This window comes from Peromyscus eremicus, chromosome 4 (genome assembly GCF_949786415.1).
Source record: "Peromyscus eremicus chromosome 4, PerEre_H2_v1, whole genome shotgun sequence".
Lineage (NCBI taxonomy): Eukaryota > Metazoa > Chordata > Mammalia > Rodentia > Cricetidae > Peromyscus > Peromyscus eremicus.
Window position 1 is genome coordinate 151,417,951 of NC_081419.1, and position 17,560 is coordinate 151,435,510.

Here is a 17,560-nt window from a genome sequence, read left to right on the forward strand (position 1 = left end):
GCAACTCACCTTTCTGAGTTTTGGTCTCCAGTAGCAATGATGTACTAGCTGTATGCCTAAGCTGCTTTGGGATGGATGAGTGAGGCACTGTAGTGTTGGGCCTGTGGCATGGTGGCTCCAGGTCCTTGTTGCTAATGTGCACAGTCCTTGAGGGGGAGAGGACAACAAACTGGTGGCTGACTCAAGCCGTGGTCAAATGGAGATGGTGAGGTGTAGCATGAATCTTAGAGGGGTCTTATTAATAAAAACAAACCTGAGGCCAGTTATTAGGGTGAACACTGGAAGATCAGAGAAGCAGAACAAGCCACAGCTACCTCGCCTCGCCTCGCCTGTTCCTCAGCTGATCCTGTTTCCTCAGACTGGAAGCCTCTGAGTCCTCATTCAAATGGATCTCAGTTGAACTGTGCTCAAAAGCCTAAAAGCTTAACCAGCTAAAAGCTTCTAGTTCCTGGTCCTCACGCCTTATATATCTTTCTGCTTTCTGCCATCACTCCCTGGGATTGAAGGCTCACTTCTTGGGATTAAAGGCGTGTGTTACCATGCCTGGCTGTTTCCAATGTGGCCTTGAACTCACAGAGATCCAGAGGGATTTCTGCCTCTGGAATACTAGGATTAAAGGCGTGAGTGCCACCATTTTCTAGCCTCTGTATGTAGTGGCTGTTCTGTCTCTGACCCCAGATAAGTTTATTAGGGTCACAATATTTCAGGGAACACAGTACCCCACATGAGGAGGCGTGCGTCCTCAGCAGGTGCCATGGATGTGGAGCTAGCCCTAGAGCTGAACCCCAATGCTGGCAGGCACTGTGGGATCCTTGGGGTGCTTGAGGGACATTTTTGGCAGGAATTTGGCTTCTTCCTGGGTGTGGTGTTGTGTGTTCCCTCACAGACCAAACTTGACCAGGAGGTTAGAGTAGATAAAGCATACAGCTTGTGTTTAATTTTGAAAAAACTCAAGAAACCTGTAACAGCTATTTGAACACACACATACACTCGCGCATGCAATGCACAGGCACCTCTCCCCCTCCCGCCATATCCCTTGGAATTTAGTCTTCTGGACTTTCAGGTGTCAGGTAGAGAGGCCACTGTCTGCCCAGTGGAGAATGGTACTCCTCATCAAGTCCAGGTCTCACTCAGTCCCAGGGACAGCTTCTCCAGGTCCAGAAAATTCAGACTCTTACAACTGAAATTCTTACTCTACAGCACTCTTTGTGCTGGGGTCCCTTCTACCTGACTAGGCCAGCTCGGGCCTTCCTCACGCAGTCATGGTCAAGTGAGTTCTGTTCGGCCTTCACTCTGACCTCTTAGCAGGCATCTAGATACTTATAAAAGCACGCTAGGAACTTTGCCTGCTTGGCACACTCCTATTCACCCCTCAAAATCCAAATTTAAGTTTTAGATGCTGCCTTCCTTGACCTCCCCAAGGCACCTTCTCTCTTCTTTATCTCTCCCCACACTGGGCCCTGACTCCATGGTGCTTTCACTCGTTTGCCCACAGTGCCTGTCTTTGTTCTTAAACTTCATACACACAGGTCCCTGAGTCTCCTCCTCACCAGCACCAGATTGTCTGCGGGGGCTCAATAGAACATAAGGGCTACTTTTGCTCTGTCTTCCTGAGCTTAGACCAGTTAATCCTGGATCACCTGCCTAAATGAGTCGATGCCTCTGACCTCAGCCCTGCCAGCTGCGTATATTGCCATTCGTATTCTTCTGAGCTCTCCGCAGCTCACATCTAACCCGGCACCCTGCACACTGCCTTCCTTTTTCCCCCTTTGCTGGCTGCATTTGCTCAGACTCCACAAGGGGGCGCCTGAGACCACTGTCCGAGGCTTCCTTCCTGACCTGGAAAAGTCTGCAGAGTCTGGGACCTCCGATTTCACGCCAGGTGGGGGCGTTGCTTAGAAAAAGAAGCACGGGGTGGGGCTGGACTGAGGCTCCCCCTAGTCCCTATCCTGCCTGCAGGTGTTGTTCCATCTTCCTACAGTGCTGAGAGGGGGAGGAGCTGTCCAGAGACCTGGGTGGGGGGTCTGGTGCACCAGCCCCTCGGAAAGTAGGAAGAGCCTGGGTGCTCTGACTGTTCCAAGCCATCTTCAGGTTGGGTGCTTTGACTTGTGCAAGCAATAGTCTGTGACAGAAAGACACGTCTGGGCAAATGCAGTGTCCCTCAGTCTGGTGGGTTAGGACTCCTGGCAGTTGTTAATGGGGGAGAGGCTGAAGTCTTCCATGTCCCTTGGGCTCCTTGGGCAGTCTGCTGGGGTCAGAGATTCCTTCGGTTTCCTCCTCCCTTGAGATGGCTTCTTGAGGGCTGTGGGAAATATGAAGTTCTAAGAGGCATGGCAGCAGCCCTGTGGTCTTGTATGTCCTCCCTAGATGTTTCTCTGGCTTTCAACTTTTAGACTCAGCAAAGCTGAACTCCGTGAAGTCAGTTGGCCACTCTTGTTCCTAACAAGGTGTTGAATGGCTGGAGCAAAAGGGCCAGCCCTCTCACAGAGCCTGACCCATCGTCTTCCTCACTGCTGGGGTGGCTGGGACTGTGTCTACAAGGGAGGGGCATCTGATTCTGGGCAGGTCACACCCAGGACCTTCTGAGATGCTGGGTCTGTGCAGCAGACCTGTGGTTTGGGGCCCAATTAACTCATCAAGCCTCAGTTTCCCCCACCTGTCAAGCAGTGTCAACTCTATCTGCCGGGTGGAGTTGTAGGCCCAAAGTGGAGACACCTACATACCCCTTCCACTCTGCATGGCTCAAGATAATGCTGGGATGTGCTAAGTCAAGTGGAAGCATGACCCTTGCAAGACATGAGCTTGTTCTCACTGACTACCAGGCAGCGTCCCGGAATGGAGGAGTGCCACCCACAGGGCGCCTGGTGCCAGCCATCCCTTGCCCAATTCTATCTGGGAGGATAAGGGGGGCTGGCTTGCTCAGTGTGAAAGGTGGAAGGTGACACCCCGGGAACCCAGTGGACCACACCCCACTCCATGCGCACACAGCAGGAAGTGCTTGGAAATGACACAGGCACCCAGGCCTCCACTCGGAGCAAACACAGGCTGCGGTCAGTGTCTTTCCGGCAACAATAGCTTATTGTAGTGGCCCCAGCCCAGCCTGCTGAGCTGTAGCCTGGGCAAACATAGGCCACATGCATATTAGCTTAGGTGTTCAAAGACTCACCATTGTGCATTGGAGCAGGAAGTGTCCTGATTCTCATACCTAGGACCAGGCTGAGATTCCTGCTATCTTATCGGGCAGAGTTGAGCTCAAAGGCACCGCCCTGGGCAAACACGTGAGCAACCCTAACACTGAAGAAACACAGGGCCAGCGGATGTGGCTGCCCAAAGGTGTACAAGAGGGTCCAAGGATTACAGTCCCAAGGAACTGCTTCCAGGGGGACAGTAATAAATGTCCTCAGTTCCGCTCTATTCCGCGGCCCCCCCCCCCCGCGCCTTTTTGAGACAGGGGCTCATAGAGGCATAGGCTCTTGCTATGTAGTCTAAGATGACAATGTGGCTTACATTTCCCTGTAGCTGAGTGTGGTGGTGCATGCTTTTAATGCCAGCACTCAGGAGGCAGAGGCAGGACAATCTCTGTGATTTTGAGGTCTCTCTGGTCTACAGAGTAAGTTACAGGCCAGTCAGGGCTACATAATGAGACCCTGTCTCAAAACAAAAAACCCAAAATATTGTTTTCTGTGGAAGATGTCAATTTTTTAAGTGTTGGGGGTAGGATCCAGGGCCTTGTGCATGCTAGGCAAGCCTACCAGCTGCGCTACATCCTCGGCCCCTCTCAGTTCCACTCCTATCCCACTGAAGTTTTATGGAGCTTTGGTGTCGGTCCTCTTGAGGGAAGGAAGCTAAGGCCCAGGAGCATGTATCGCCAGGAGGTCATTTGGTCAGGATTCACAGAGGCCTTTGCTAAGGAGGCTCAGGGCTTCTGTCAGGCTCTAGCTGGTCCCCAGATACCATTCTCCGGGTGTCTAGGAGAGGCACCTATCACATACCTTTCCCTATTTGCAGCAGCCCTGTGGTCTTGTATGTCCTCCCTAGGTGTTTCTCTGGCTTTCAGCTTCTAGGAGGTAAGTACCTTTGTCCTGAAGATCTGAGGTCCGCTTCCTCTTTGGTTGTGGACCCTGTCGATGGTCCTCAGCATGTCCCTCTCCTAGCACGCTCGGCTCTTCACTTGCTTCAGGGGTCAGACCCACCTGGGCAGAAGGAGACACACTCAGGGCAAGGAACACCCCCTTTCCTGTCTGGGCATCTGCCAGGGCCACCTTGAATGAGTGGCTGAGGACCCACCTTGGTGTCTGACTCTTCCAGTTGCTCCGACTCTGGCCTCTGTGACCTGACCCTGCTGGGCTCTGAAAGACACAAATGGTGTCAGCCGGGCTGGTGGGCTTGGGCATGCTGTCCCAGGACAAGGAGACTAACTCTTCAGATGAGGACACACAGGGGCTGGTAACCTGCCCCAGGGATCTTGTTGGAGATCTGAACCCAGGCTCACCTGCTAGGTACCCTCCTGCTTGGCTCCCACAGCCCTGTGGGTTGGGGCCCTCCCTTCCTCAAATGTGAATAGAGCAATGTCTTCTGAGCCTCACCGCCTCTATTTACAGTGGGAGAGACCCAGCTGGAGGCCAACAGGCTGCCACTTACCTCCTTTCCCACTGCACCTCCCTTCCCTCTACACACACTTCCCACTGCACCTCCCTTCCCACTGCACACCCCTTCCCACTGCACATCCCATCTCTTCCCACTGCACATCTCTTCCAATTGCATATCCCTTCCCACTGCACATCCCTTCCCACTGCACATCCCTTCCCACTACATATCCCTTCCCCTGCACATCCCTTCCCCTGCACATCCCTTCCCACTGCACCTACTTTCCCACTGCACACCTCTTCCCTCTATACACCCCTTCCCACTGCACATCCCTTCGAACTGAATATCCCTTCCCTCTACACACCCCTTCCCACTGCATATCCCTTCCCACTGCACACCCCTTCCCACTGCACATACCTTCCCACTGCACATCTCTTCCCACTGCACATCTCTTCCCACTGCATATCCCTTCCCTCTACACACCCCTTCCCACGGCACATCTCTTCCCTCTACACACCCCTTCCCACTGCACCTACCTTCCCACTGCACACCCCTTCCCACTGCACATCTCTTCCCACTGCATATCCCTTCCCTCTACACACCCCTTCTCACTGCACACCCCTTCCCACTGCACATCTCTTCCCACTGCATATCCCTTCCCTCTACACACCCCTTCCCACTGCATATCCCTTCCCACTGCACATCCCTTCCCTCTACACACCCCTTCCCACTGCACACCCCTTCCCACTGCACACCCCTTCCCACTGCACCTCCCTTCCCTCTACACACCCCTTCCCACTGCACACCCCTTCCCACTGCACATCCCTTCCCACTGCACACCCCTTCCCTCTACACACCCCTTCCCACTGCACACCCCTTCCCACTGCACATCCCTTCCCACTGCACCTCCCTTCCCTCTACACACCCCTTCCCACTGGACTGGTGCTCTGAGTGCTGACTTTACCTGCGGTCCCATCAGTGTCAGGCCTCTGCAGGTGGGGTACTGGCCTGGGCCTTCCTCCAGCCTCCTCTGCTGTTCTTCCAGGAGAGGTCAGGCTGGCATGGGTCCCTGGGAGAGGGTGTGAGGTATCCTGGGAGAGGCAAATTAATGCTTTGACTCTCTCTCTCTCTCTCTCTCTCTCTCTCTCTCTCTCTCTCTCTCTCTCTGTATGTATGTATGTTCCTGAGCCAACTCCATCTTCAGGCTGTAGTAGGTATTCAATCCTTTCCGAGTGTGAACAGGATATCTACGCTGCTCTTTGGAACCAACTGGTGGGTCAGAGAGAAGGTAGCCCAAGGAGATGTAAATGCCATCCTGCAGTGCAGTGGCATAGAGGATGAGAACAGGACTGGAACCCTTACCTTGGGAGTAGAGTGTTCTTCAGGCTCCCGAGCTCTGGTCTGTGTGCTGCTGCCATTACTCAGAGTATGGGGGCTGTGAATCACGGGTCTGGACAAGGTGGTCAGCTGGGGGCTGGGAGTGTGGACAACTGTGGTGCTGAGAGGCAAAGGTTGGCCAGTGGATTTGGGGATGTCCCGACACCGTCCCCGGTCAGAGAGGTCCAGAGGCTTGTCTGGGGGACAGTCCTGAGTGGTCACATGCATCTCCTTCCTTGGGGGGCTACATTGGCCTGTGGACTGAGGGTGCCACCCATCAGGCTGGGCCTCTGTGCTCTGAGCTGTCCTGGGGGCCTCACTGTCTGAGTTCTCAGAATCTGAGCCAGCTGGTGGGGAAGATGGCACATCTTCTTGTGTGGACGGGACCCTCAGCCTGGCACCGCATGCCCGTGCCTGTGCTCGCAGCTGCTGCTGAATCAGCAGCAGTTGCAGTGCTCCTTCCAGCCGTGGGTCCTGCATGCCCACCAAGGCACCAGGCTCCTCCCATGCCTCTGCCTCTCTAGTCTTCAGGCCCTGGGGCAGGGGGCTATTGCCAGCTATAGCAGGAGCCAGGGGACTGCTGTGGGGGCTTTGCAGATGCAGAGACAGGTGGCGATTCAGAAGGCAGAGGCGATCAGTCTGAAGGGAGCGCTTCAGGGTCTCATAGGCTATGGCTGATGGCCGGGAGACCCGCAGGAAGCTAGGGGGAAGAGAAGAATGATAGTACTGGCCCTTGGCCAGCAGTGACTGGCTAAGTGAGTTCCCCGAGGGAGGACAATAGACACCCCACTTCATGGATGGTCAGGCAAGCCACCTGAGGTCACATGGTCATGAGAGAGGGCGGGTTCTCAAGCTCTAGTTCTGGAGGTCTCTGTGTATAGAAGGTGGCAGATTTGGCCAAAGACCCAGAGCCTGGACACTGGGTCCTGTTTCTCCTCCTGTGTCTTAGTTAATTTTAAGTGTCAACTTGACACAATGTCACCTGATAAGAGAGTCTCGTTTGAGGGACTGCCCAGATCTGATTGGCTGATGCATGGGAGATTGTTTTGGTTATTAATTGATGTAGGAGAGCCCAGCCCATGGTGGATGGCACCATCCCCCGGGCAAATGCTCCTAGGCTGTATAAGAAAGCTAACTGTAAGTGTAAGAGCCAGCTAGCAAGCATCCTCCTGCATGGTTCCTGCTGTACATCCTTGGCGGTGAGTTCCCTGATAGAGGTAATGCTGCATAGAACAGCAAGCAGGCCTTCCTTCAAGGATGAACCTTGACCTGTGAGCTGAAATAACCCCTTCCTCCCTTGAGTTGCTTTTGGACAGTTTGTTTATCATAGCAACAGGAAGTGAACTAGGCTGTCTTGTGGGGGGAGCACTAACTACCTAGGGTGTCTGATCATCCTGTCCATCTCCCACAGCCCCATTGGCTCTGCTAGGCAACGAGACTCGGGATTTACATGGGTCTTCTGAGTGCCCTAGCCAAGGTGTATACCAGTGTCCTTCCTCTACCATGGCCTGGTCACTCAGGAGATGTGGGAACTGTGAGTCAACCTGGATGTCCAGAAAAGTCAACCCAGGGAATGGTAGGTGTCCTGGAGAGATACTGAGCAGCACTCCCCCAGGCTGCTGGTTCTCTACTATGGGGTTCCACCAGAGAGCTGCCCTCAGCGGTGGGTAGGGCCTTACCTGTCCACAGGGAAGCCATGTTCATATGCTGGGCTGGGTGGGCTGCTTCTGGTGGATGGCGGTGGGGGTGTTCCGTTGGCAGTGCCACAGTCTGGTGGGCAGGCCCGGGAGCCAGGCCGCACCACAGCTACTGTTGAGTGCAGTTGGTTGGAGATGCACTGAGGGTTCTGTGCAGGGTGGGCAGGTCAGCCTGGCAGGGCACCTCACCCAGGCTGGCCTCCCCCGCCTCCCATGAAGCTCAGTGTCCGTGTCTGGCCTGGGGACAGACCTGATGGGTGTGAAGCTGGCACATAGTACTTGCACATAGCAGGACTATGGCTGCCAGCCTGCTTGCCTGGATGGCAACTGAGTGTTTAGGGGGTGGGCAGGGGTCAGGACACATGTCCTCACCATGTCCAGGGCTCGTGGCTCAGGCAGGTTGGCAGCTGGGGAGATTCTGGCCACCGGGGATGTCTTGTGGCTTGACACCTTATCTATGGGAGGAAAAATGAGAGGGAGCTGGAGAGATGCTGTAGGATCCCCCAGGTGCCCAATCTCCCAGCCTCCCCACCAACCCTGTGGACCTGTGCCTGGCTGTTCTTCCTCAGCCTCCTCTGGGCCTCCTGGGGGGTTCTCGGTGGCACACTTCCGGTTACCGGGTGAGGGAAGAGGCATGGGTGATGGGGGCCCTGAGGTGCCCTCCCAGGCCTGGGGTCCAGCCTTGTCTCTGGAGAAGACACAAGGCTGATGATGAGGATACAGAAGCTGGAGCACCCAGGGTAGCCAGGCCGCTCTGCGGGGCAGGAATCTAGGAAGACATAGGCCTGCTTTGTGGGTGTCTGGGCCTGTGCTGTCCCACTCACCCCAGGCTCTGAAGCCTCTTCACTTCTTCCTTCAGGAGCTTGTTTTCTTCCCTCAGCCCATTCATCTCATTGGCTGTAAAGAGTGCTGGTGATTAGTGAGGCCATGGGGCAGGATGGAGACAAGGGACTCCCACAGTGCCAGGGAAGCCCTCCTTGTCTTGCTCTAGCCTGGCACATAGCAGGAGGGAGTATAATAATACTGGCTGTAGGAGTGGACTGTGGGATGGTGTTGAGTAAACCTCTGCCTGAGGTTTGCAGAAGGGTGAAGCCGGCACTCCAGCTTGTCCCTAGGGCTCCCCCAGGAAGGTCAGGAGAGTGGGGTTGCCCTGGCCCAGGAACTGATGTGAGAAGAGACACAGGTCACTGGGGGCCTCATCTCATGTGTCTGGGAACCAGAGTGTGTCATGTCTCCTCCTTTCCCTGTGGCTCTGTGTGGGCTGGCCAGGCTCTGGGGTCCCTGGCCTGTGGGGGTGGCTCACTGAGGATGCAGAGATGCTGCAGGCTCTGCAGGTGTGCACTTTCCAGTTCCAGCTGCTTCTTTCTGGCCAGCTCCTGGGTGACCATGCAGCGATCGCACAAGCCAGCCCGCAGCCTGGGGACAGGAGAAGTCATATTGAGGCCGACATTTGGTTTCTTCTGCCCCGTTGCCAGGTTATGTCCTGCTTTCCCAACTGTGTTCCATGGTCCCAGGCCTGTCTCCTGCTGAGGGCTTAGCAACCCATGCGCAATTAAGTTTTGGGAAGGAATTTTGGAAAGAAGGTTCTCTTAAGGTCCTGCGAATCCCTGCCGTGGAGACCTCTGACTGGTTGGTCTGTGGTGGAGCCTCCCAGAGTGGCTCCGGGAGGGGCCACTCACCTGTTCTCCAGCACCCTCAGGTTCTCCTTCAGTGCCTTCTGCTGCTCCCGGAGCTGCTGGTTCTTGGCAAAGAGCTCCTCTACTCTTTGTGCATCCCTGTGTGGCAAACAGCCGAGGTGGGCTGCTGGTCTTGATGCCCAGCATAGCCTGGGTTTGGGTGGGTCGTCCCTGGCAGCTCCCTGTGGGAACCTGTCCTGGAGACTCAGTTCCGTACTCCCAGATAGAACTGTTCTCATGGCCCATCTTGTCTTCATGTTACCTTGGCTATGGCACATTTGGACCCTGGTCTAGTCCATTGTTTCCCATTGTTTCTCTGTGGGTCACAACTCCTTGGGGTGGGGAGAGGGTCAAACAATCCTTTTACGAAGGTCATCTAAGACCATCGGAAAACATAGATATTTACATTATGGTACATAATAGTAGCAAAATTACAGTTATGAAGTAGCAATGAAAATAATTTTGTGCAAAAAAAAAAAAAAAAAGAAAATAATTTTGTGGTTGGGGGTCACCACAACATGAGAAACTGTATTAAAGGACCACAGCGTTAGGAAGGTTAAGAACCACTGGTTTAGTCAGAGATGGGACACAGGAAGGTGACCTGCAGGCCAACCACTAGCAATTGAGGCTGTGCATTGGATCTCCTTGGGTCTGCACGTGGAGGGCCACGCCAGACCCCTTGGGGCTGACATGTCCATGGTCCAGTCCTGGCTCTACCACATAAGTAGTATGTCACCTTGGCCAAGAGACTCCCTGCCCCCTCCCTGCCCCCTCCCTGCCCCCTCCCTGCCATGCTGCTTCCCTTCTGCATTTGGGATTCTGGGTGCGCTGCCATCCTGGGGCCTTGGGAGCAGTGTGGGTGGCCATAGCCTGTGAAAACAGCTGCCCTCCTGTCTGCTCTGATAGCTCAGCTGGGCTGACTCACCGGCACCGCTCTGAGTTCAGTTCTAGCAGCTTGTTCTGCAGGCCTGGCAGAGAGGATGGAAAAGGAGCAGGTTAGGCCCGGCCCAGCTGCTTCCTCACAACACTGGTTGGGCTGAGGCATGACGTGGAAACTCCTGCCCTGGTTGTCACATGGGATCCTCTCCAGACTCCTGCTATCTGCCTTGGAACGGTTTGGGGAGGACACCCCATCTGCACCTGCTGCCCAGATGCTCTGGTTTCCTGAACTGAGGCCTGGCACCCTAGCTCAGTATCTGATTAGAGGTTGACAGAGACCCTGGTCCTGGAAGTGGCTGGCCACCTGATAGGAGCAGAGCGTCCAAGAGTGGCTAATTTTTTTTGGGGGGGTGGGTCGTGCCAGTGTTAGGGAAGGGAAGCTAGATATATCCCCAACTTCTGGACCTTCCAGTGCCTATTGGGTGCAGAGAATGGAATGGGAAGACCCGGCACCTGTCTTTCTCTTCTACTTAGATTCTATTCAGTCTTCAAATCAGCACGATCTTAGGGTGGGGCCAGCATCTACCTTCTTACCAGCTGCAAGTTCTTTGCCTCTGGGGCTCAGCAGCCTCTGCCCCACCCTGAGTTCCTGTGTACCCAACCAAGTCCCTTAGAGGATTGTCTGCCAGGCCAAACCAATTGCCCAAAAAGGGTCCAGTCCTCTTTAGGGAGGAGCCTGGTCTCCTCTTGGTCAGTGTTGACACCTCACCTCTCAAGATGAAATCCTATTGACCCTAGCTTGCATCCCCATGCACATCTGGCCAGGTGTTGTTCTGCTGCTTCTGGGACATTTCTCCTAACACTAGATGTGCCATCAGCAGGCTTTCAGAGCAAGTTCTCACTGACACACCTCCTTGGGATCCAGTGAGGCTGATCCCAGCCTGGGTAGGCCTAGGGATTCCCAGAAGGGCAGACTGGCTTCTTCCCTGAGGCTCAGGGGAGTGTCTGGCTTCCTTGACCTTCAAATGGCCCTTTCTGGAAGGCCTCCAAGGACTGAATTGGAATTACAACGAGGTGGGCTGAGGGTGTCCTGATCAGCAGGGAACTTAGCAGGGCCTGGAGGGGAGGGGGAGGTGTCTGTTCAGTGCTGGAGACACTTCATATGGCCCTAGGATCCTCTGGAGTGGGCAACCTCTCCCTCTGGGGAAGGGGCCATTGTGCTAGAGCTGCCAACCCTCTGAGAGGATGCAGCAGGGACATGCTTGGGGGCTGGATGCAGCTTGTGGTCACGAGGTGTTGATAGTGATCCCTGGATATGTCCCTCTCCTGGTCCACACCATGGGGGGTGGTTTGAAAACATTCTGGATGAGGAAGTGCTCTGAGTCAAGTCTGAGCCCAGGCTGGTCATCTGAACACTGAGCATGTAGCTTGTGTCCTTGGGTCAGGATTCTGTTCTCCAGACAGACTTACTGAGTACCAGAGGGGATCCTTGAAAGTTCCCCAACCTTCACAGACAACACCGCCCCCGCCCCCCCAGACTATCTTCTCACCCAGGACCTCCTTCTCATGGGCCTCCTTCAGTCTGTTCAGCGACTCCATGAAGCTGTCCATGGCTCCTTGTGCGCTGGCCACTCTACCTATGAGGAGGGCTGGGACCTCTGCTGCCCTTCTGGGTCCAGCCTGTAGAGAGGGGAGTGGGGAGAGAATTGATTTAAGTAGGGGCCGTGGGCTGACAAGTAGGTGAACTTTCCATGTGTGGGGCAAATCTGCTCACTGTGGGAGGCTGCCCAGGGGGAGGGGTAGAGAGTGAGTGGCTAAAGGTTGGAGTGTGGAGGATGAAATGGTTACTAGTAGAATCTGCATGGGCCGGAGCACTAAGTAGACTGACTTCTGAGGCTGGGCTAGGAGGGGAGAGGGGTGGTGGCTGCTGTGTCATACAGCGGCTGTGGTGGCCACAGGAACTCAGCAAGCACAGACAGCTATGGTGTGGGGACAGAAACCAGGAAGAAGGTGGGCTCCCAAACCGTTCACAGACCACCTGGGCTCCGACCCCCCACAGCTGGCTACAGTAGTGGAAGTGACAGTTGGTGGCTCTGTTTTTAGGTGGGATATGGGAATGAAGAACTGGGAGGTCCCTCAACTAGGGACTGGTTGCTGAGGCTCATCTCAAAGAGGCATGTCCTTGTGGGTTAACTAACCACCCCAACATTGAGGGTCCCGGTCCTAGGTCACATGACTAGCTGCCTTTTTCCCTCCTTGAATTCAATACAGGTATCACTTTTACCGTAACCACTGAATCCTCAAGACATCTCCAGGAACTTCTCTCCAAGTCGGGGAGCTGAGGTTCAGAGAGGTCTTGCCCCCACTCTTCCATGGGGGGAAGTAGATTTGAACGCAGACCTTGCTTATTCAGCTAGTGTGAGTTGGGATGTTTTCCAGAGGGCCATTATGCTCAGCTGTCTAGGCCTTACCTTGCTAAAGGCCAGGAGGTGGGACCGGCTGCCCGGCTGGGCCAAACAAGGCTGGGAAGGGGCTGAGCCAGCACCCGCAATTCCACTCAGACTCGCCCAGCGGGTGGCTCTCCCCAGGCCCCTAGCGCCTGCTTTATGGGCTGGGCCAACACCTGTAGAGGAGCAGTCCAAGAGATCCTGAGGTGCCTGTAGGCTTGGGTGAGGCCTATATGGGCTCTGGGGCCACATGCTGTTTCCTTTCTTCATTCTAGCTTATCACACTGTTACTCTCAAGGTTCCCTCCTCAAGGACAGTCCTGAATTCTCTGCTGTACACTGGTTTAGTTCCCTCAGATCTAGATGATACATCCTGTCCAGGGACCCAGGGCCATGACAAGACCAAGCAAGGTCATCCTGATCCAGGGTAATATTGTTATAGGGATGTCATGACTTCCCTGGTAGTCAGATGGCAGAAACACATATGACTGAGATAAAGTTAGTTTCCTGGGCCCCTGTCATGCCTAGGGTGTCCCTGTGTCCAGCTTCTACCATTTTGGAGTTTTGGGGTTCTGGGCAGGGAAAGGAAATGGAGGGTAGTAGTCGCCTGGGTGCATTCTTCAAGCCTTGGCATTTTGGTGTAGAAATGGGTGATCATGGGTAGAATGAACCTGGCTTTTAAAAATATACAAGCCCATGCCCAGAAGCCTTGTGCCACAGGTCCGCAGAGTGGTTGTCCCCAGTAGGCCTGCTCTGTGAGTCTAGGCTTGCTGAAGGTGGCTAGCAGCTTGGGAATACAGGGCACTCTGTGGGTGGGAGTGAGTCTTTTCAGAGGCCAAGGCTGTAGGGAGCTGTGAAGTGAGAAGAAGCCTGAAAGAGTAATAGACTTGGTGCAGTCTTCAACCTAGAAGGGTGGTACCCAGGAGCATGTGAGGGTGCGTTGGGGCTGCAAAACACAGAGTGGTGATGGGGGTAGGCAGAGACCTGAAGCCTTCCCCTGAGCCCTAGGGTCTCTAGACAGGGCCCTCAGTCTTGACATCCAGGCTGGAAGGTCTGTCCACACACTGAATCCTTGGGGACCACCTGGTAGAGGGTCAAGGCTGCTCATCAGCTCAGCTCCATCTTTTGTTGCTGCCTGGGCAGTTGGGGAGGCAGGTACAAAGTTGGGAGCAGCTGCCACCTACACAGACATTACACACCTTCAGGCCTGCTCTGCCTCCCTTTGTCTGCGAAGATACTGGGACAGAGGTGGGGATGTGTTCAGAATCAAAGCTGGCAAGAGGCAGGAGGCTGGATGTGAGATACAGCGTCTACATGGACACTTTCAGAGCTACTCAGTGCAGCTCACCGGAACCAAACAGAGCATGCCCCTAAACTGAAACCTTTCCCCTGTCAGAGCCTAGGAAAGCACTCTACAGTGAAGAAGCCTGAGGGACAGCAGAAGCTTTCTATCCATGTTCTCACCAGGAGGCATACTCTAAGCTCTGCCTGCCTCCCAGGAAGCCAACTCGAACCTCAGGTTCCCTCCCCTTCTGCCCTCCCACCCCCAGTCCCTCACTTGCTCCAAAAATCTCCGCCTGCTCCATGGGATCGCTACTTATCTCAAGGGCCCCTATCCACACCTTCAGGTCCCCATTTACCTTCTAGGGCACCTATATTCTCTGTGGAGGGCCTCCACTATCCCGAGGGAGCTCCCAGGAGCCCTACTTGAACCTTAGACTCCCCCACCTGCTCTATGGGGCCCTACCTGTTCGGTAGAGCCCTCACCTGCTTCTTAGGGTCCCCACCTGCTCTTTAGGCTCACCTGCTTCCAAGGAGCCTCACTTGAACCTCAGACCCTTCCTCTGTACCTCACAGCTCCCCAGACTGCCCTCTGAGAGGGGGCAGGGGTTTTCCATTGCCAATCACAGCAGGCCAGCAGGCTGGTGTCCCAGAGTAGAGCCACTACCCCAGCCCAGAGTGCTAGCCTGGGCTTTGAATATGATTCTTGTCCTTCCTATGTATAGCTTTGGGTAAGTTGCTCTAACCTCTGAGCCCCTGTTTCCTCATTTAGGGGTAATGACGCACCCATGTCCTGCATCCGGTTTCTGTAAGGCTCCCACCAGTATCACATGTGCCAGGCAAAAGGCGAGTGACACATATTCTGTGTGTGACAGAGGGAACCCTGAGCCTCTTATCTCCCTCACGTACAGCCCCCAGGGGGCTGACAATGCCCTCTCTCCTTGTGACAGGCCTGAGTCTCACAAACAAAAAGACCTTTTGTAGGAGGACAAATCCCTCCCTGTGTTCAGAGCAGAGGCCTGCCATCAACGGTGGCCACAAAATGCTCACTAGTCCATGGGTTTTGGTGGCCATTCCCAGGGAAGGTGCCATCCAGTCCCTACAGGTGAGGGCTCATGGCCCCAGCTGTAACTCCCAATAAGACCAGGTGCCATCTGGCCCAGTGGCAAAGCCCAAGTGGTGGGTCAGTGGCCATACCTGGGTGTTGTTCTCTGAGGTAGCTGGAGCCCTTGGACCCTGTCACTGGTGGGTGATGGCAGCTGGCTTCCTTCCCTTTCTAGAGTGCGAAATCAGAGGAGACAAGGACGTTCACCCTGTCTGACTGTCCTTAATGCCCGGCCCCCTTTCTTTTAGCAGGCGCTCAAGGGAAGAGGACTCTTCAGCAGACCCTCAGTCTGTTTCAGACGAGCTTTTGGTCAACCCATCTGATGTCCACCTAAGCACAAAAAGCAGCAGCGGCCACAGTGGTGCAGCAGATGCCACTGTACACAGCACCTCTGCACCCTGAACCTCAGGAGGGGTTTTCTGGCTCAGGGATGTTAACATCCTCCCAGCATTTGCCGAGAAAGCCAAGCTATTACCTGGCCTGCTCTCTCCCTTGACAGGCCGCTCCAGGGCCAAGAACACCACCAGAATGTGACTGGAGTCCATTTGGCCTTGGAGGAAGTACTGAGTATCCCATGCTATGCAATCAGCCTCCAAGGCATAGAGCCGACTGGAGACGAGAAGGCAGAGGCTGGATTTGAACCAGAGTCTAGCTGCTTCCATCTCCTTTCATTCTCTGTGTGGGAGACTGCAGTGATGGGCAAAGCATCTCCCATAGTGGCTTTAGCCAAACTGCTTGTCTGGCTGTGTCTTGGTTCTCCCATTCAAAAATCTGGTGGTGGTGACTGGGGAGACAAGAGGAGCCTGATATGTGGTGGGGCTTCCATGCCTGATCCGGGGGGCCAGGCAGGAAACAGAGTGCTTCTAGCCCCATGTGCTCCCACGTGTTCTTCATAGTCACCCATGGCAGCTCTTATTCTATAGAGATTTGAGATTCAGAGATGTTGTCTATCTACAATCATCAGCTCACAAGAGATATAGCCTAGACACAAACAGGCCTCCTGGCAACTCCTTGGGTCAGTCTGGGTGGCGGGCTGTATGTAGAGAGGTTTCCTTGGGAGGGTGGTTTCTGATATCTTTCTGACACATAAACCCCCATAGAAAAGTAGCCACCACAGACAGATAGAGCAACACCTTCAGTTGGAGAAACCTACATCTATATATGCATGCCAAAAGTAAATGCCTTTGCACAACTTCAGCCCATCCCCTGCCGCACACACAACCCTTACACGAGGCTAGAGATGGCTGTGTACACACAGGCAGGTGGACACAGACATTTGCATGTCTCATGCTTGTGTGCACACTGCCCACCTGGGCATAAGTAAAAGAATAAGGCAGCTTTGCAGCTCAGGTAACAGAGGACTCTGCAACCTGACTCCAACCTCGCGGGCCTGGGGGCAGGAGACCGAGTAGGCCAGTGATTGATCCTACTGTCTCCCACTGCCTGCTACAGTACTGCAGCTATTGACCCAACCTCAGGGCCTGGCAATATCCCCCTGCCAAGCTCAGAGCTACGGGTGGCTGGCCCTGGCACTGTGCTCCCCTCATTCCCATGGCTGCACAGTCTTCAGGCCCAGGGGGAGCTAGGCAGTGAGAGGTCCAGGCCACGGTGCCTATTAGGAATAAGACACCCAGCCTGTTCCTAGGCCCTGGAACCCCTCCACAGAGCTTGGGGCCATAGTGCTATGCCAGGCTTTGCTTTTGCTGCACCCAAACCTCTGCCCAGGAAACCCTTGAGCCCTTCTCCTCCTTGCTTGGTCCCCAGGACCAGGCATCAGGCAGTCCTCCATACCTCCCACAGGTGAAGGCAGGCCAGCCTGCCTGTCCCTGCCTCCCGCCTCCCAGGCCTGCTTCCTGCCTTCTGTCTCCTGGCCCTCCTGCTCTGAAGTCTGAGCTGGGTCTCCAGCCCCATGTTGAGCACTCCAACAACTCCAGTCCACCCAGCTCCTAGAAGGGCCCTGCCTGCTGTAGCCCTGTACTCACATGGCCACTTGGCCAGCCTGGGACCTCCAGGGGCCTCGGTCCTGAGTGATCCCCTCCTGGGAGAGATAGGAGCAAGCAGTATGAACTTGCAAGACAGAATTTTGACCAAACCCGCCTGACAGGTTTCAGATTCTCCCAGCCGGGAGCAGCTAGGAGGCAGGGACTGCCCAAAGCCGCCTGACTGGTCTGGCCATCTCAGGGAGAGTTGAAGAACCGGCTGGCCATGTGCATAGAGTTGGATTGTTTCCCCATAATCCGAGCTGCCTGGGTGCCTTAGCTTGACCATCACAAGGAGCATCCTGTGGGGCCTTGGACGGGAGCACTGGCTAGCCTAGGGGCACAGCCAGGGTGTGTGGGCATTTATGAAGGAGGAAGAGATGCTGTTGGCCTTGACACTTAGGGGTCAGATGTTTAAAAGACCATCATGCTGCCCACATCCAGCATGCCTTGGGCTGACCTTGGGCAGGTAAAGTTTTCTTGTCTGACCTTGGTTTCCTGGTCTGTGGCTAGGATGACCACGGGTAGGTGCA

At 54.8% G+C, this 17,560-nt stretch overlaps 1 protein-coding gene across 1 annotated transcript; it reads right to left on the minus strand.

Moving 5' to 3' along the window:
* Nucleotides 1-905: 905 nt before the first annotated feature.
* Nucleotides 906-17,130, minus strand: Rbbp8nl (RBBP8 N-terminal like). The gene is made up of 14 exons (XM_059259818.1): nt 17,031-17,130; nt 11,767-11,896; nt 10,263-10,305; nt 9,341-9,436; nt 8,965-9,077; nt 8,486-8,558; nt 8,207-8,349; nt 8,034-8,116; nt 7,644-7,810; nt 5,950-6,664; nt 5,552-5,678; nt 4,288-4,349; nt 4,076-4,193; nt 906-2,302 (listed from the first exon to the last, which is right to left on the minus strand). The coding sequence occupies exons 2-14, from the start codon at nt 11,825-11,827 to the stop codon at nt 2,175-2,177; spliced, it is 1,929 nt and encodes a 642-aa protein (XP_059115801.1). The 5' UTR covers nt 11,828-11,896; nt 17,031-17,130; the 3' UTR covers nt 906-2,174.
* Nucleotides 17,131-17,560: the final 430 nt, after the last annotated feature.

Bases quoted from the DNA above. Each gene is read 5' to 3' on its own strand.
- Rbbp8nl (XM_059259818.1), bottom strand. From the start codon at position 11,827: ATGGACAGCTTCATGGAGTCGCTGAACAGACTGAAGGAGGCCCATGAG. The intron at 9,437-10,262 runs GTGAGTCAGCCC...TTTGCCACACAG, and splicing joins CTGAACTCAGAGCGGTGCCG to GGATGCACAAAGAGTAGAGG. The intron at 6,665-7,643 runs GTAAGGCCCTAC...TCTTCCCCCTAG, and splicing joins CATGGCTTCCCTGTGGACAG to CTTCCTGCGGGTCTCCCGGC.